Here is a 20,158-nt window from a genome sequence, read left to right on the forward strand (position 1 = left end):
AGAGGACCTCTCTCAAATTCTAGACTACGCTTGAATCCCTTATAAAAATAGTGGACAACAAACACTCACAAAACTCCTCAATAGCATCACCTAAATCATAGACAAACTCTCCATTAAATAGCATAGAACACAATAACACAATTAAGACCTTCCTAATTAGTATAAACATAATTTAGGAAACCTTACATTTCTAAACAATTAAACATATTTAAAAAAACCAACGACAAGAAAATCATGAATAAAACACACGAACACTTTTTTTGTTGAAAGTTTTATGAAAGAAATGACAAGATACAAGTGGATATTCAATTGGAGTAAGGTTTGCAAGCGAACCAAACGTTCAATGAGCTACATCGTTGCTCGGTTCGATTAAAGCTCGTTTATGATCTTTTAACTAACTAAACAAACAAACCTGAACAACATTTTTAATACTCGATCCTTAAATAAACAAGATTGAACACTAATGTGTCCGGTTCATTTATGTTCACGAACAATATCATTTGAAGCTCATGAACATGCTCGACATTAAGCTTGATAAGAAGCTCGATTCGTGTTCGATTCAAAACTCGTTAATAAGCTCGATAAAAACTCGATTAATATTTAATTATAAATTTGATAAATATACATAATATAAATGTTTTAATTTATTCTAACATAATGATATAATTATTTATAATTAATAAATTTTAAAGTAATTAAATATTATATTATATGTTGTTGTTTTAATTTCCTTACCATTGCTAATTTATTATATTACAATATTAGATCTTGCTCATTTGATAGCTAAAGAATACTCGTTAGATTTATTCATGAACATGCTTGTTTGATAGTTTAAAAAAAATTGTTAAATATGTTCACGAACAGAGCTTATTAAGTCTTGTTTGTTTAAAGCTCAATAAGCATAAAACGAACTGAATATGAACTAAACATGAACCAAACATGAACACCATTAATTTAAACGAACCAAACATGAACACAAACAATAAAGCTCAAATCAAACACGAACCGAACTTGAACAAGATAATAATAAACGAACACAAACATGAACACTCACATACTCTGCTCGGTTCGTTTGCAGCCCTATGGAGAGGAATATCTGACTCCCCCAAATCTCTAGCCGGCAGCTAGAGCCCAAATACTCTAAGAACAATCTAATTTCAGCAGCCAGTACATATCCCTAAGCCTAGGAAAATCACCTATTTAAAACAAACAATAAACAACAAATACCCAAACATCCATCCTCCCCCAATTCTCTCATATTCCTTAATTATTTCTCTCCCAAATCAGCCCACAAATCAACCCCTAGATTTGCCTCTTCAATCAGGAAATATTTTCCAATTAATCCCCTCCAAATTAGCCCCAAAATCCACTATCTTCAATTAGTAAATATTTCCTAATGAATCATATGTGGTGCTTCTATCTTCTCCCTGTCTTCTTCACCTTTTAAACTCTGCAGATCCACCAAAACTCTGATTCCTTTATCTTTTCTCCTTTTTGGAAGTGGCTCCCAAATCACCTCTATGTCATCTGTTAATGTAACCAGAGGATAGGAATCAGATTCTTCATGGGTGAGGTCATTGAATTCCTATTCACTTAAAATTGAGAAACTACAGAGGCTTTGAAATCTTGCCCGATATAAACAGGATTTATTAAACAAAACTTTGCATCATATTTAGTTACTCTAACAATTTGTTCATGATTTGTTGACAGTTCTGCTTGAGAGGAATTGAATATCGTTGATGCTGATAATGTCCTTTGACTTGAAGATCCAACACCTTATTTGTCATTCCTTCCAGGTTGGAAAACTTTTCCTCCATTGATGACATTCTGTCCTCAAACGCCGATTTGAGCTGGCCAACTTTTTCTTTAAGACGCTCTTCCAAGGCATCAACTTTCCTGTCGCCATAAGTCCAAAAAAAAAGTGCTATGATACCAATTTGGTAGGATGTGCTTGCAGAAATTTAGAAAAAGCCTTGACTGAAATCTAATTTCAACAATTTCAGAAGACCGATGACAAGAAAATCAGGAATAAAACACACGAACACTTTTGTATTGAAAGTTTTATGATAGAAAAGACAATTTACAAATGGATCTTCAATTGGAGAAGAAGATCTAACTCTCCCAAAGGGCTCTAGCCATCGGCTAGAGCCCAAACACCCTAAAAACAATCTAATTTCAGCAACCAACACATACCTCTAACCCTAGGAAAATCACCTATTTAAAACAAACAATAAAAAACAAACAAAGAATAAACAACAAACACCCAAACAGCCCTCTCCTAATTCTCTCCTATTTCCTTAATTATTTCTCTCCTAAATCAACCCCTAAATCTTTCATCTTCAATTAGGAAATATTTCCTAATTAATCCTCTCCAAATCAGCCCCTAAATCAGCCATTTTCAATTAGGAATTATTTCCTAATTAATCCCTTCCAAATCAAACCCCAAATTAGCCCTCAAATTTTCCATCTTTAATAAGGAAATATTTTATAATTAATCCCCTCTAAATCAGCCCTCAAATATGCTCTCTTCAATTAAAAAATAAATTCTAATTAATTCCTTTTGATTAAGAACATTCCTAAACAACTCCCTCTTGATTAGGAAATTTTCTAATTCCCTCCCAATCAAATTGATCGATCCATCACAATGCACGGGAGATTGCACGGGAGATTGACATCAGATTTACAGAGCTTATATACCTTTTCCCAAAGTGTAGCTTGGGATTTTATTTGCTAGGAAAATGGCAACGTCGCATAAGAAGATTTGGAGGCTCGGTCACCCTTGAAAGCTGAATCACTTAGTCTTCTTAGCTAAACATTCAACTAAAACAAAGTGATCAAAAGATTTCCTAAATATTCCTAGTACAGATTATAGTCTAAAAGTGCAGTCAATTTGTAGTGTTCGGAAGTGGAGTTAATTTTACTATCCCTTGGAACTAGCAATGGAAGCTGGCCTCACGTCATCACTTTCTTGTAGAATATCCAGAGGAAGAATGCTCCGAGGAGAGCTTCTTTGGTGATATGTTGTAGTTCTAAGTACAAATATTTTCATTTGAATTCAGCACTGGCATTCCACCAACTCAAACATGCGAAACATTTAAGGCTACTAATTACGGGTGTGCTTCAGTTCCATCGATAACTGATCGGAATCATACCAAATTGGATCAAACAAAAATCAGATACCAAAATTGAACCAACCACGAGTAAATAGAATTGAGCTGAACTTAACTATTTGGTTTTTTTATTTATTTATTTTAACTTTATTTGATTCGGTTTTACCATCATCTTCCAGTTACCTTAAGTCGAGACTGAAAAGATGTTTGTGTTATAAATCCTATATTTTAGATAAGATGTATTTTTAGTTTGGTTCAGATTTAGGCTTCGTTTGGGACAGCTTTTCTGCTGCTTCTTAAAGCAGCTTTCTAGTAAAAAAGAAAAACTTTTGTACTAAAAAGTTGTTTTAAGAAGCAATAAAAAAGTCGTCTCAAACAAAGGCTTCGTTTGGGACGACTTTTTTACTGCTTCATGAAGCAGCTTCATGAAGCAGCTTTTTAGTATAAAAATAAAAATTTTGTGCTAGAAAAGTTGCTTTAAGAAACAGTAAAAAGCCATTCCAAATGAAACCAACGTCTTTTACTTCCTTTCTGTTAACTCAGAACTCACGATTTTTTCCATGTACGCAACTTTTTCACTGCTTACTGAGAATTGAGGAAAAAGAATTAGTGGTCTAATATTTTGAACAACACAGGCTTTACATGAAGCCTTAATGAGGCAAGACGAGCTGCTGGCATACGTTGATCAACAACGAGAGGCTAAGTTTAGGGTAATCTTTTATTCTGCAGCCTTTGTTCTCTGAATCTCTGTCCAACCTTTTTTTTTCATTATTTGCTTAAAAACCATTTTGCATTTGCTATTGCAGAAGAAGAGATTCTGCTTCTGAAAAGCGTACAAAGGAGTAGAGGTCTTTATCGCTTATGCAAGAGGTTTGCAGTGTATACATTGTGTGTAATTCTCTTGGCATTAAGTATGGAAGTAGAGAGAGAAATCGAAAGAGTGGATTTTTCTTCTCTCATTCTCTCTCTATTTACCTGAGGATCTTGTGTTATCTAATCACTAGGAAAATTGTGATCATTTGTGAAGAATTGGTGAAAAATAATATTCTGTTTTGTTTTCTTGATCTCTCTAACAGGAGGAAAAAACGGATTGCCCTTATTTGTGTTTTATGAACTTCGCATGAAGGAAAAATAAAAGGTTATTGGGCAAATTAGAATGTGTATAAACTTGTTTAATGAGCTTGAACAATATGTTATAGAAAAAAGAATTGAAACTCGTAAATGTGCATTATTTCCACTTTTTGTATATCAATATGTTGATTTTGGTCCTTATTAATGTGATGCCGTTTATCTATATTTTGTGACTTAATTAAAATGAACTAGGTGATTTTGTATGCTAGTTTAGCTTGGAGCACTCGGTACTTGGAAAAAAAAGCTTAAGATGCTCAATTTGAGATTATTCAAATGTATTAATGAAGATCAAAGTTTTATTATTCCAATATGTGTGATTAAGAAGTATTCTTTATACCCATTGTTGTTTAGCATGGTTGGTGGGCCAGTACAGTTGGGAACCCCCCAACCTCCCAACCCGTGTTTGATTGCCCTCGAGCGGCAGCTTCTCTTAAGTGGGGCCTAAACAAGTGCGTGCCAAAAAGTTTCTGAGGTGGATGTCTCTTCTAAGTCAACCGATGATTAGTTGTCGCCATGCGCTCTTTCGGGGATTGCAGCATGTGGATATCTCGTTCCATATATATCCTTTATGTTTTGATTGAGCTTGATTAATCAAGGATTTAAGCCATTATAAGCATCATAGTTTATTTCATATATATTCAGCAGTCATTAGTTTTTAAGCAATATTTGTAGATTTTATGTTTGACGTTCACTTCCTTTGATCTTATTTGCAAACATATTGGAATTAGAATGATTAATCATAAGCTGCCAGCCTATATTTCTTGGATATGATTGCAAAGCCTTAATGATGGTGATAATAACCTAAGCAATGATTGATATTTCTTGATTTACGAGCCTTGATGATGCAATGGTTATGTACTGAATACTGTCTTGAATATGCGACTTACTTATTTTGCACTTCTAGGGTTTATTTGACCTAAGAGAACGTGTGGACCTTCTAAGTTGTGATTAAGAGGCTTTCTTTGGTATAATTTTTTTTTGTGTTTAGTATCATTGAGTGATATATACATTTGATACTTGATCACTCACATATAAGCCAAGTGCATATTAGCATCTATACACTTATGAGCTTGATAGGAGTGAACAAAGAACGAAACAAACAAGAAAGAAATTGTGAAGAAAGAACACCAAAAGTTAATGAGGAAAAACTCGAAAGTGGGACACAAAATTATGTCGCATCAAGAAATTCACTATGAAAAAAAGAGAAATTTTACAAATCTTTTGCACTCATATCCTCTTCTTCACTTCACACTCACGTCCACGATCCTCTTTGGATGCGGATTCAAGAGTAATTCATCCTACATTTGGTTGCAATTCTTAAAAAATGAAGAGAAAACTACTCAACTCACTTACACCGTTGTAAATCAGAGCGCGGCACTTCACCCGATACACAACGGGTACACATCAAGGAAGTAATATGGCATGCTCTAATTTGCCTCCAAATGGTGTCTAATGTCTGCACAAAATAATTAATACTTACTAAGGCTTCGTTTTGGACAACTTTCTTATTGCTTTCTAAACCGATTTTTTAGTATTTTTAATTCAAGAAATTTTTTATAATACAATTATTTTTAAAAACATCAAAAAGTTTGCCCTTTAATTCAAGAAATTTTTTAGTAAAAAAATTATTTTATACTGAAAGCCAAAGACCTTAGTAACAAATTCTACCTCATCACATCACCAAACTGGCTGCTACTATCTATGATCTATGACAAAGATCAAATTGGTGGCTTTCTCTGCCGCTAAATCTGCTGCCCCAGATCCTTGATGACTTCGCTAATGCTTCGCTTGAAATGACTTTCTTTGTACTTCTTAAAGCAGCTTTTTAGTACAAAAATTATTTTTTTTTCTACCAAAAAGCTACTTTAAGAAGCAGAAAGAAAGCCGTCCCAAACGAATCCTAAGGCTTCGTTCGGGAACAACTTTAAAATACTATTTTTTTCTGATTTCAATAAATTTTTAAACTAAAAGCAGCTTCACAAAGCATTAAGAAAGCTGTCCTAAACAAAGCCTAAATTTGTTGCTTCAATTCCTAATGACTTCATGTTTGAGTTTCATGCTAATTTATATGATGTTATTGGTAGTCATATCTGCTTTGCTATGCACCATTTCATTAACTCCAAAAACTCTTAAAGTATCAAAGCTAATGGGATTGCTCCCATCCCTAAAGCCTCTCATGCCAACAGCTTTTCAAACCACAAGTCCATCTCCCTCTGCAACCCTTTTTACAAAATAATTTCTAACATGTTTAAGTTGGTTATGTTTTTCATCATACATCCTATCCATGCTAATGTTTTAATAGAGAATTTCGACTGACGATATCATTTTTGTCAATGAAATATTAAATTAATTCTATCAAAACATCAATGAAGATTATATCTATGGGAAACTTAAGCTTGTTTTAAGGAGGCTTTTTTAATACTTTCAATATTAATTTTTTAACACAAAAATTTTAATTTAAACTTTTTTTTAAAAAAAAAAATTAAAAATAATAATTGATTCAATAAATAATTTGTGAACCAAACTTCATATGCTAAAACTTGGGATTATTGGTTTGCAAGTGTGCAACGGCGTTAAGAATTTTTTTAGCTCGGTCATCTTCCCAAACTTGCCAAAGCTATAGTCATTGCTTTAATTCTCAAACATTCTCATGTCATACATATCTTTGATTTTCGTACCATTTCTCTGTGCAATGTGTTATACAAAATTATTACAAAGCTCTTGGCTAACCGTATGAGGGTTACCATGCCTTTTATCATTCATAAAATTCAAGTGGGCTTCATTAACAAGATAGTCTTCTGATAACATCATTCTTGCCTCTGAAATTCTAAGGGAATTTGATGTTGTTGCTAGCAGTAATTTTTTTTTGTGCTAAACTGGATATCAAAAAAGCTTTTGATATGGTTTCCCATGAGTTTTTTATTTCTAGGATGCTTTTAAAAGGTTTTCTAGCCAAGTTTGTCAATTGGAATAAGGTTGCATCAATGAGGTCCCTTTCTCCATATACATCAATGGTGTTCTCACAGCCTATTTCACCTTCCTCTTTTGGGCTTAGGCAAGTATGCCATCTTTCTCCTCTGCTATTTACCATAATGATGGATGCCTTTTTCAGTGCTTTAGAGGCTAGCAGTTTCATGGGAGTTCCCTGTTGCCCAATAAATTTTAATCATTTGTTATATGCAGATGAAGTTTTGGTGTTCAGGTTGGCCTCTAACTCTAATGCCTTATGTTTAAAGGACATTCTTACATCCTTTGTGGCTTCCTCTGGGCTCCACATTAACAATAACAAATGCTCTAGCCTCTTATCTCATAATTGTATTGCTGCTAATGTATTTCCTCTACTTTTAGCTTCTCTCAATCTGAAACCTTTATGAAGTATCTTGGCCTTCCAATATTCACAAAAAATTTGATTTTTGCTTACTTCCATCCACTCATGAGTAGGATTTCTACTCTACTTGCTGGTTGAAAATTTGAGTTTTTATCTTTTGCAGGTATAATTCAATTTCTAAGATTCTCCATTGCTAACACCATAGCTTACTAGATTAGGGGTCCATCATACTCATGGCATGCTGTAAAGTTATAAATAAAATTTGTTTCAAGTTTTTGTTTCATGGTTCCACTTTGAGGAAAAAGTTGCACCTTTGCGTGGAACAGATCCTGTTTGCCTACTTTTTGGGGGGGTCTGGGAATCCTACAATCCAATCTTTGTATCATGGTTTTGACTCTTCCTTTATTTGGAGGTTTTTTTTTTATTAATTCTCTGGTGGCTGGCTGACTTCATTTTAAATATGTTTCACCTTAGAAACAACCTCCTGTTAAAACTTCCAAATTCTGAAAGTTTACATGACTCATTGCTAATCATATTTAGGCAAAAATTAAGCTTGTTGTCACTACGGATAATTGTAGGATGTCTATGTTCTGGGACCCCTAGCGTGAGGGCTCGGTTATCTCTGAATTTATGCAACCGCCTACGTCTACACCACTGTATATGCATGATTTTGTTTCTCAGGGTGCTTGGATTCTCCCTAATTGCATCTCCACGCTGGCTGCTTCAAAAATATGTTCGGTCTCTACTAATAACTAGGCCCCTGTCAATATCACTTGGATTGGAATTGATAAACCCAATTTTAAAACTTTTACGATGCATTATTTTTCTCATTTGGTAGTTGTCCCTTGTCACAAATATGTTTGGCATAAACGCTATGTTCTCTGATTTTCTTATTTTGCTTGGTTGGCTTTTTGTGATGGCCAAAAAACGGCGGATGCATTAGCTAAAAGGAATATTCAAATTGCTAGAACATACTCTCTTTGCCATATCTAGGAAGAAAGTATTAAGCATTTATTGTTTCAATGTGATTTCTCGTTCTCTGTTATCTCTTCTCTACTCTCATTTTTGAACGACTTCCTTCTCAAGCCGACTTTGCTGCAGCTGTTTGATTTTATTAGAGATTTACACCACTTGAATTCTCGGTATAAGAATTTTTGTTTTCTTTTGATATGCTGTTATGTATACATCATTTGAAGGGAATGTAATGATAGACATTTTAGGAACTCTGAAGCTTCTCCTCACTTCATCAATACCAAGATTATCAATGCTCTTTCCGCAAAGGTTTCTTAATGGAAAAATTCTGAAGTGATTCACCTTGCATTCCCCTCGTGCTTCATGTCCTTTTGGGGATGATGATGTGTGGATCCAACCTCTTCCCTGGGATCTCCCCTTGGATGGCCTCGTCATACCTCCAGATCTTTTATTCTGCAATTGGTTTGGCCATTTTTGTGCAACATTCTGAAATGTTCGTGGACTAGTCCGCTGGCAATCAGGAGTTCCCAATTTTGGTGGCTCTCTGTGCAGGACTACTTGTGATTCTTACATGACCTTGACCTAGTCCGAATTGGTCATATCGAGTCCTCATTTTCATTCTTTTTGATCTTTTTGTCGGTTTTTTTGCAAGCTTATTACCTGTTTTTATTTATTTTTGTTACAGCTCTCTTTTACATTTATATTTAATTTGGTAGGTCGACTATGGAAGCCATACATTTATTAAGAGGTTTGATGGAGAAATATAGAGAAAATAAGTAGGATCTACATATGATATTTATTGATTTAGAAAAAGCATATGATAAAGTTCCAAGAGAAGTGCTATGGAGAGTTCTTGAAAAAAAAGGAGTCAATAATGCTTATATTCAAATCATTAAAGATATGTATGCAGGAGCTATTACTTGTGTTCAAACACAAGGTGGATTGACCAAGTATTTCCCGATTTCGGTTGGGTTACATCAAGGATCAGCCTTAAGCCCATATCTTTTTTCTTTAGTCTTGGATGTTCTCACTAGACATTTGCAAGAGGATGTACCTTGGTGTATGCTTTTTGCTGATGATATTCTTGTTGTTGATAAGACTAGAGAGGGAGTTGAAGGTAAACTTGAATTATGGAGGTCAACCTTAGAGTCTAAAGGTTTTCGCTTAAGTAGATCTAAAATGGAATATATGGAGTGTAATTTTAGTAGTAATAGACCTAGTGAGGGGATTGTGACTTTGGGCGATCAAGTCATTAATAAGAGTACACGTTTTAGATATCTTGGATCAATTGTTCAGAGTGATGGTGAAATAGATGGGGATATTATCAACAGAATTCAAGTTGGATGGTTGAAGTGGAGGAATGCATCGGGCTTGTTATGTGATAGAAATGTACCCCTCAAACTTAAGGGAAAATTCTATAAGATGGTAGTGAGGCATGCAATGCTTTATGGTGCTGACGTTTTCTGTGTCCTTTTATTCGCCCCAGTGTTGAGTGCTTGAGATGAAATTAGGGGTGACAAGATAAGAAAGAGATCGAAGCATGGCTCCCGATGCCACGACTACACCCTCTTCCGAAGCGGCGCCTTCCCTCCGCATCTTTACCGGCGCCGACTCCTTCGGCTGCAACCTTAAGGATGCCCTAGTCTCCCACCTCCGCTCCATTCCCGGCGTCGAAATCGTCGATCTAGGCACCGACAAATACTACACCATCGCCGAGCAAGTCGGCCGCCGCGTCTCCTCCGATTCCTCTACCTCGCCGGAAACACGTGGTCTTCTCGCCTGCGGCACCGGCGTCGGTGTCTCCATCTTCGCCAACAAGTTACCCCGCGTCTATGCATCCACTTGTACCTCCGTCGGCGACGCCGTGAACACCCGATCCATCAACAACTGCAACGTTCTCTGCGTCTCCGGCATGTCCACCTCGCCGGAAGATGCTCTGAAGATCCTCGATGCTTGGCTTCAAACCCCCTTCAAATCTCCCTGCCCTGCCTCCGGTGACGAACCCTGGCCGAACGAAATCGAATCGTTCCTTGAGAATTCCACTGCCGAGATGGCCCAAATCCCTAATCCGGTCTCCCCTTCCTCAAACTGTGCTATCTGTTGCTTGAGGAAAGGGATGGAGTTCCAGCCGGTGGAAATCATGCCGGGCGCAGAGATGAAGATTGTGAGAGAAAGTCCAACCTCGGCAGTGGTGAAGTTTAAAGCTGGTAGTTTGGAGCCGGCTCATCACCATACCTTCGGCCACGATGTGCTGGTGATGAAGGGGAGGAAGAAGGTGTGGAATTTGGATAAGAATGAAAGTTACGAGCTTGTTGAAGGGGATTACTTGTTTACGCCAGCAGGAGATAAGCACAGGGTGAACTACTTTGAGGACACTGAGTTCTTCATAAGGTGGGATGGGGATTGGGATATATTCCTGGATGAAAGCCTGGAAACTGCCGCTGATGCCATCAAAGTGGAGCTTGAAAGAAGTAAGTGATGTTTTGCTTTTCGCATATGACGATGATGATGAAATTTATGAGTAATACTATTGAAGTTTGGCATTTGTGTTGTCGACATGCTATCAGTTTGAGCATTTTGGAGGGATTAGCATATCCTATCGTGGTCATGTCGTTATATATAAAATGTTTGTGGAGTCTATGTTTTGTGCATTACAGAGTTGGATTATATCCTATGTTTGGCTTTGTGGCTCTTGCCTGGAAGATAATAAATGGAGTGCTGGCATGTAATGAGATGTTTTAAGTTGTGCTGAATAAAGATGCTACTTTTGCGTGCGTCAATTTCTTCTCTTTTATCATGTTTTGGATGAATTATTCTCTGTCGAATGCCGTCAAGAGCCCAATGAAAATGTGTCACGTCACCCCCTACTCGGTACTGCAGCTAGGTATGCGCTTAAACGAGCTCGGCATTGCTCCGTAACGAGCTCTGTACTGGATGATATAATTCGCCTCTGGACGGTAAGTTGTATTCAGCATCCGCACAGAATAATCTCTCTATGTTTTGATAGTTGGAAGACCATTTATTTAGTGCTTGAATGGTTTCTTTAAAAAAAAACTTTCTGCTAACCATGCACCATCTTGGTAGAAGATTGTAGTGATTGATTATTTGGAGCATGTTTCGTTTAATACAATCTAGTTGGAGTAAGGGTGCTATAAGGAGCATTTTATAATCATTGATATTTGTGGATGGCAACTGTTGAGTTACACATTTGGATGTTATTTATATGAAAGCAAAACAAGGGTAGCCCCTAGGTATTATTTGTTTGGGAAATAGATTAATGCAACTATGCTTGGAATATGTTGGGAATATTGCTCTTTTAAGCATCGAATAAAAATGCAATTGTTTGATTATGTAGAACAATTTAATTCATGTAGAAGGGCTATTAAGTCTATGCTATATTTATTTAACATTCTGCACAGAAACTTATGGTTGCCATGACAATGTAATAATGAATCACAGTTGAAATAAATTAGCAGCAGCAGGTAAATAAATGTTAATTTATGAAATATATTTTGAATTCAAAAAGCAAGTTACCGTTGGGGCCTGCCCGCCCTGAACATTATTTTTTTATTGGATTAATATTAAGTTCTAAAACACATTTAATATAAGAAACATTCAACCCCCGAACAATATCAGATAAACTAAATTTCCAATCACACACCTCATCCTTGTTAATGTTATATGTAATAGTGAGCCTAACAAATATGATCAAAAATAATCTTTAACTATATAAAATGACCATTTTGATCTCTCAATTCTTTAAAGAAGAATCAAATTAGTCTCATAATTAGACTATTGTGTTTTCTTTTGAAATATTTGAAATGTCAAAATGATCATTTAATATAATTAGAGAATTATTTGGGTTTTTTCATAAAGAATTAAGGAACCATTTTGATTCTCTTCCTTTTGGAAAATAAATTATTCATAAAATGTACTGAACTTATTTGGGCACACGAAACATGACACCGGATACTATCTTTTTTAATTACTGCTTTCACACAACACAAAATAATTTTCAATGCAAAGAGTTTGAATTAGTATTATTGTTGTATACTCCATAATAAAACAAAATAAAAATTCTGCATAAAGACCCTCAACTGCAACAACAAATAAATCAGCAAGTAAAACAAAAGATTCTGTCTCCAAAAATATCCTCCAAGCTTGAAAAAGAATAAAAAGTAAAACTAACTCAGCATGGCCTCCTTGAAAGAGAATCCTTTACCTGAGCATTCGGATGAAGAGAAGTTCGTTCACTGAATGGATGAGCCATATAATTGAAGAAAAGAGCCATTCTCATACATTAAACTCCATGCAGATCTGCCAATTTGAAAAAAATCTGCACACCACACATTCATAAATTCAAAATAAACCATCTTAGATTCAAGTACATAAAAGAAGACCAGGAAAACTTTGCTTTCATATGCAGTTATCCAATAATGCAACAACATTAGTTCACCATACACTCTTTACAAATTACTGGCTCAGTAGCTGCAGAACCAAGCGCCGAAATGAACATGCTAAAATCTTCTGGGAGCTGCAAGCAGGTTATTGTAGGGCATCTATATGCAAAAAAGAATTTCAAAAACCAACCAGGATCATAATAAACTGAAAGAAGATGAGAACATTCACTCATGCTCAGAACTACATTATAACTACTTAAGACTTTTCTCTGCAAATCGGAAGGTAACCATTGTAGTTATTCCCAAAGTTCAGATTTATGATGAAGTTTCACTACTGTTTAAAAATAAAAAAAGCATGAGAGATTCAATAAGCCTCAAAATCATATCATCACCAAGGAAAAGTTGGCTTTACTTAAGATGTAGCTAAATAGCAGGTGTACTTCAATATTATCATCTACTATTAATCTGGACTCTCATATTATATTGTGTGTACCTTGAGTTATTGAACAGAAAAGTATGCAGCTTAAAAAATAGTTAAATAACAAAATGTTACAGTTGGAAGTATAGGGAGAAGTTAAAGAGAAATGTAACTTTTCCAGGAAATCATGATTATAATTAGCCATCATTAGTCTTATTTCAACTATGTAGGATCAATCATTATAAATCATCATTCTTTATTCATTCTTTTTTTTTTTTTTTGAAATGGGGTATCTACTCGCTGTCACTCCAAAGGCGTAACTAATCCCTCAGCGGATCTATATACTTTAGCGTTTGACGGCGTAACTAATCCCTCGGCGGAACCTAGCGAGGCCACTCACCAGTATCAGGCCCACACTTGCTTTGCCCCACTGAAGAGGCGAGGCCGTAGTAGAGGGGATTCGAACCCATGATGAGGGGTTTCCAACCGTGCTAGCCCACCAACCACCCTAAGCCTCAGTGGGTCTTTATTCATTCCTGATTCTTGTTTGAGGTTTTAACTCACTCTACGTAAATCTTTTTGCACAACTCTATTCATATTGCCTTTAGTCTCTCTCTTTTTCTTCTTAATCCATTGACATTAATATTACCTACATATCATATTGCTGCATTTACTATTCTTTATTATATATATCAGATCATCTGAGACTACTTTTCAATATCTTATCCAATCATCTTATCTTCAATAAATGATACATTTATTGTCACACTACACATGTACAATATAATTATTTCCCAATCAAGTATTCTTAATTTTCATGTTCATATTAACATCATCATTTATGCTTCATCCAATTTTAAACTTCTCTACTGCCAAAAAACAACAAAACTTCATAATTCATATTCTTTAAGATGCAAAAAGGGACTGAGATGAGGAGCATAATAACAAGGGGCAATCTCATGGTATGCTGAAGAAATCTTCAGAACTTCCAACAGTAGAAAAGCACTAACAAGTGTCACTATTGAAAAGTAGTCCATAAAAATTTCCAAGTGCAGGCTTGAAATCATAGACATTGTTAACAAAATATTACAACATTTAAAACAAAACTTAAAACTTGCCCAAAAAGAAAAATTATTATTATTATTAGCCAAATAAGGACAAGAAAAATTATTATTATTATTAGCCAAATAATGACAAGAAAAATGAATATATAATAAACTTGTAATTGAAAATTTTATGAAAGAAAAAAAAACTTTAATCTATCACTAATTTTTCAACTCCATTTTAAGATTATAATCTCTCTTATTTTTAAGATTTAAAATTTCAGATAGAGAAAGAGGGCACCTCCTTTTAAGGACTGTAAATTTTAAATTCATGATAAAAAATTTTCCCCTCTTTTAAATTTTTAAATCTCAAAAATGGAAGAGAATAACATTTCAAAATGAAACCCTCATTGCCCATCCACCCTTTCATTTCCCCTCAACTTTAACCTTCTTTGCTAGGCAAGAAGAATCTCCCTGTGTTGCCTGTATAAATAAAAATTAATTCTTTAATGTAATATTTTAGTAAAGGAACGGACTTACTCTTTTAGAAGAATATTTGTTTCTATCCTCAAGCATCTTATGGTTTTCATTTGCTTCTTTGAATAATTGAGATTTCAAGTAGATCAACCTCCTAATTTTTAATTCCCAATGCAATATTCAAAAACTTCAAAATCTACTCTAAATGCCATCAAAATTTAGTTTTGGTTGTAAAATTTTCTTCTTAAGCATTCCACAGATCAGGTTGAAGATTAATCATTTTTGTAATGAGAAATCTGAATAGAACTACCTGATTAATAAAGGTTCTATAATAATGCACAAGAACAAGTAAACCTGTTAGTTCTTACATTTTAGAGCCTCAGTTGACATCTGAATTCTTTCAACTAGTGTTGCAGATAAACAACATAAATAATATTGACAGTTTTTGGTAATAGAAACAGTATTTTGCATCATTTCAGCCGAAATAATCAGCAAAATTCTTCCTAATAGAAAACTTTATCTGGCTTAGCATATATAGCTAGAACTATCATGAATGCTAAGCAACTAGTAATAAAAAAACTGCCAATATAGTCACTATCTTATTTACTTTGCCAATTATCTATTGATGAAAGCTCTTTAACTAACAATTAAGCTTTCTCATCTTTCAGACTGATTTCCTATATAGTTCCGGATTCAGTAACTTGCTTTAGAATAAGAAGCTATTACATGCAAATTAAAGATCGTAGACTTCAGGAAGCTAAAGTACTCTGTCAACATTCATTAATAACTCCTAGAAAGTAGCACCTGGATTCTGAAAAATATACCTATAACTTTATCAGACATTTGAAAGCAAATATCACATAGTGACCAACAGAGCGCTCTATTGGGTACCCATACCCATACCCACCCACATATTCATCCATACCCAATGGGCATGGATGGTTATGGGTACACCCATAGCCTCATGGGTGGGGGCCTGGGTGGGTACGCACCATTGAGGGATAAATCGATTTACATTACTATTCATCATATGTAGTATATTACAATAATCCTCAATACGCAGTGCACAACACTGAACCACAACTGCGACCACGATAAATTTTGATATGTGGCTTGAAAGTTTGCAGTCAGAGTAAAGGACAACAAGCCTCAAAGCCATCAGTTCGTGGCGGACTGCATTCAAAAAACGTGGAAAGTGGGTGGATATGGGTGGGTACGACATCCCGAAAGCCACCATGGGTGGGTGTGGGTGGGCAAAGCTTGCTCATGCAAAGCATGGATATCCAATGGGTAGCAACAAGGACCCGCCCAACGAGGACCCCATGTAGGGCTTTGGTGACCAAATGAGAAGATGAGAAGCAATCAATAGGAATGTATATCTTCAAGAAATTGTTTCATCCAGCATTGAAAAATCATAAAATCAAAAGCAAAATGTAACCTCAAAATCCTCGCCAACATCATTATTATTAGCCTAATCCAACTATTTGAGATTTGCATGTAAATCATCCTCAACTGATTCAGCACTAGTTGTTGTGTTAACTCTGTTTTGCACAATCATTTGCACATCTGCTATCCTTGTTACGTGTATTTGACAATGAACGGTTGGCATTGTTCACCGAGATATCGAATAAAGTTCCTGATCGCCTTGCTAATCATCCCTCATTTCTTGGAGAAACAACAGAGGATTGCTACACTAAATTTCTACACATCTGCATATTTCAATCTCATCAAAGGACTTTTCTAAGTTTCGATGGAACCGAAGAAGCTCCACCAAAGTTCCCTAGAAGAAACCAACAAAACTCCACAAGTGAAGAAGGAAGGCCAGCAAGAGCACTCCCAAAGAAAAGCTCGGCAGTTAATTGAATTCTCAAGCTCACAAAGTTATGTTTAAGCCTCAATAATGATAGCCATTGCAAAACATTCAGAATTCTGTATTCCTTAATTTTTGCTGATAACGGATATAAGATCCATAAATAACTGAAAATATAAAATCATTTGTTTGATGCTTCTTTGTTGCAATATTGGGCAAATAATAGCCAAGGTTGCAGGATGGAATTAAGTTGAGAATCATGACTTTGTTCTTTAAATGTTGAAAAAAAAAAGATTTATAACAACAAACGATATAAAAGACTTCAATTAGTATATTTGATTCAACTGCAAATGAAGATAATAAGGAATCAGATGAATCTAAAGCAGAAAAGTACGCTTTCAATTCCACCATTGTATTCTCAAATGGATCAGCTTTATTTCAGGAGCAGAGTGAAAAAAAGGAATAACTGCTTTAAATAGGAACTTGTGTCCTGCTAACGTGCTCCAATTTAAGTAAACCAGCAAGAACAATCAATTTACAATAAATTGGAACTACACACACGGAGATACTTATGCTTCGTTTGAGACGGCTTTCTTTCTGCTTCTTAAAGTAGCTTTTTAGTACAAAGTTAAAAAAATTTATTCTAGAAAGCTGCTTTAAGAAGCAGAAAAAAAATCGTCCCAAACGAAATCTTAATCATGACATAGAAAATGTAGAAAACTAGAAATTTTCTCATTTTCAAATGCTGAAAATACAAAAACCAGTCATTAAAGAATTCAACAAAAGAATACAATGAAAGTCTGGACTTGCCAATGTAGATCTTTAATCATGAGACCAACAATGGTGGAGAAGATTCTTCTCTTGATCTCTTGTTGTAGTAAGCATAAACCAGTAGTTGTATGACCCCCAAGACTGATCCAATTCCATTGGGGATCTGAAATTCGCAGAAGAAATGAAGTGCCAAATAAGTAATAAAGAATTAAATTGCTAATATTGAAGTTAGCATTTCACAATAATTATCAACAAAATCTTTTTTTCAAAATTCTTACATATATGAAGAAGTCATTCAGTAGCAATCCATAAGCAAAGAACGAGATGCTCATCAGGAATGTTGCAAGTGATAGATGAAAAGGCATGAACTCGACACTCTTCGTCCGAACCACCAAATTCTGCAACACCAATAACAAGTCATGGAACGCTTTTTTAAACCAGTAGCAAGATATAGATTAAGGCTTCGTTTGGGACTGATTTTTTGTTGCTTCTTAAAGTAGCTTTCTAGTATAGAAAGATGCTTTAAGAAGCAACAAGAAAGTCGTCCAAAACAAAGCCTAAGGATTCAGTATAATCTACTTACTATAATGAATAAGGGGGAAGCAAACATGGAAATTAGGGATGCAACACTGAGATATCCAATGAAGGTCTGTCGACTTTGATGGTCGAACATCTCAAGACTAACATAAACTATCAGACCAAAAACTGCAAAAACTCCAATCAACAATCCGCATATTTTAAGCTGCACAAGTGGTCACCAATTCATAAGCTGAAATACAAACACATCAGATAATAGAATCCATAACAGTTACAAGGATGAGAATTTTCAACCCTTCTAGCATTATCCCCAAATGTAAGGAAAAGGGAGATGTAAAGAAGCTGGAAAATAGCCCCAATGGAGTTGACTGTAGCCACCAAAAATACACCATAGGAGACACAAGGCAATCCATACCAGAAGCAGATCAAGCAGTTCAAAAGGGTGTACACATATGGCAGCCCTGAGAACTGCTCTGTCGATCGGTTCCGAGTAATTCTTCTAAAAGTTGGTCTGCCGAAATTTTAAAAAAAAAATGAGAGAGAGCTTTTTAAGAGAAAGTGAAAACAAAAAATGCCAAAAAAAAAAAGAGATCTTTGGAGGCAAACTTACATTGGCGACACGAAGAGTACAAAGGCAAAAAGGTTCCCTGTAAACAGGCACACAGAAACTAGTCACAAGCAGCGCATGATCATCAACTTCAAGTTGTTTGAAAGGTGATCAAGACATGGCAAAACAAAGAAAACGCAACCAGCTTTAGATCCCCATTTTCGTTCCTTCCCCTTCCTACCTCAGCTCATCCTAACAGAGCCTTCAACCCAAAAACCAAAGGTCAAGCACAAAAAACAAAATCTTTTTCTCGAGAAAGAACGCAAGAGCTTCAAATCATCAATATTTGTAAAGAAGAACACAGTTACTAAACACTGAAATCCCATTCGCGGCAGGAAGATCTTGAAGCTTGAAGAAGAGAAATTAAGAAGTTAACGAAGGATATTTACCATACCAGCAATGCCAGCGGCGAAGGTGCATATATCATAGAAAGAAAGGACGTTCGACTGCAGCGTCGAAGATTTCATTTGGTCTCTTCTTCCGCAATACTACCAGGCAGCCAACGGCGATCAGATGTCCTTTCCCTCCTCTCTTCCTCTCTTCCTCTCTTCCTCTCTCCGCCTGTGTCTCTGGGCGCGTGCGGGCTGTACACCGTAAATTGCTGTTTTGGTGTTTTCTAAGTTTTCTTGTCGGCCCGTCTATCGTTTTATACTTTTATCATTTTATGGTAAACAAATTAAAATGCCACTTTCTCTCTCTAGACACCCTAGCGGGCCTTTTTTATTTTTTAAGTAGTATATATGTTTTATAATATAGCTAAAAATTATCTTCTTAATTTTATAAATTATTGATACTGCATCACAAAATTAGCTTTATCGGGCACGAATCTCGAGATAAAAGCTAATTGGAAACTTCAAAAATTAAATCCGGAAGCACCCGAACTCCGATTTCAGCGGGCTTATAGTCAAACTAAGCGTCTCGGAAATACGAACCCAACCACACCAAGATCAACCCAATCTGAGCCCCAATGAGTCTGAATCAAGACCCGAAGCGCTGTTGGAAGGTTCAAACCGCAATTTGAGTTATCAAACAGTCTCCGATTTTAACGAGCTTATACTCGAATCGAGCGGCTCGACGAGACGAATCCAACGAGCCCAAGATCGCTGAATTCCGACATCATTAAGGCCTCCAAATGTCCAACGAACGGTGCACGATTGAAGGGTTCAATATCGGCCATCCATTCAAACCACTCCCTATTCGCCCATGATCTCACAACTATTTACGAGCTATGTCACTCCAGAAAAACTATAAATATAGCCCTCATTCTACACAAAGGGGACTCAAGTGAAGAGAGAAGAAGAATGAAAGAAGAAGAAAAAGGGGAAAGGGAGAATCCTCTCCTCCTCAACCACCGTCGGAGTTCGTCCTGCCGCCCGAACACGTCGGGATTCTGCGTGATATTCGGGAGAACGCAGAAATTCTACCCAACTTCCACATGATGCTGAAATTCTTCCCAATTTACAAGAGAGTTCCCTCCTGACGCCGAAACTCCGCCCAAGTGAAGCCGGAGTTCTCCTCTGCCACCAACAGACGTCGGACTTCTACCCGACGTCG

At 35.9% G+C, this 20,158-nt stretch overlaps 2 protein-coding genes and 1 long non-coding RNA gene across 4 annotated transcripts; 2 read left to right on the plus strand and 1 right to left on the minus strand.

The window, feature by feature from the left end:
* Positions 1–3,725: 3,725 nt before the first annotated feature.
* Positions 3,726–4,356, plus strand: LOC110113553. Its single transcript, XR_002305161.2, has 2 exons — positions 3,726–3,820; positions 3,917–4,356. It is a non-coding gene; the product is annotated as an uncharacterized LOC110113553 (long non-coding RNA).
* Positions 4,357–10,012: 5,656 nt separating this feature from the next.
* On the plus strand, positions 10,013–11,321 carry LOC110113593 (DNA damage-repair/toleration protein DRT102). The gene has a single exon (XM_020846236.2). It carries the CDS (start codon positions 10,082–10,084, stop codon positions 11,018–11,020), a length of 939 nt encoding a protein of 312 aa, XP_020701895.1. The 5' UTR covers positions 10,013–10,081; the 3' UTR covers positions 11,021–11,321.
* Positions 11,322–17,156: 5,835 nt separating this feature from the next.
* LOC110113580 (bidirectional sugar transporter SWEET2a) lies at positions 17,157–19,215 on the minus strand. 2 transcript variants are annotated; one of them, XM_020846219.2, is made up of 6 exons: positions 18,999–19,215; positions 18,608–18,644; positions 18,292–18,508; positions 18,044–18,202; positions 17,739–17,858; positions 17,157–17,623 (listed from the first exon to the last, which is right to left on the minus strand). In XM_020846219.2, exons 1-6 carry the CDS (start codon positions 19,069–19,071, stop codon positions 17,516–17,518), a joined length of 714 nt encoding a protein of 237 aa, XP_020701878.1. In that variant the 5' UTR covers positions 19,072–19,215; the 3' UTR covers positions 17,157–17,515. The 2 variants fall into 2 exon arrangements, with proteins under 2 accessions (XP_020701878.1, XP_020701879.1); XM_020846220.2 differs by having other exon boundaries at positions 18,994–19,172.
* Positions 19,216–20,158: the final 943 nt, after the last annotated feature.

Source organism: Dendrobium catenatum, unplaced genomic scaffold (assembly GCF_001605985.2).
Source record: "Dendrobium catenatum unplaced genomic scaffold, ASM160598v2 fragScaff_scaffold_1557, whole genome shotgun sequence".
Lineage (NCBI taxonomy): Eukaryota > Viridiplantae > Streptophyta > Magnoliopsida > Asparagales > Orchidaceae > Dendrobium > Dendrobium catenatum.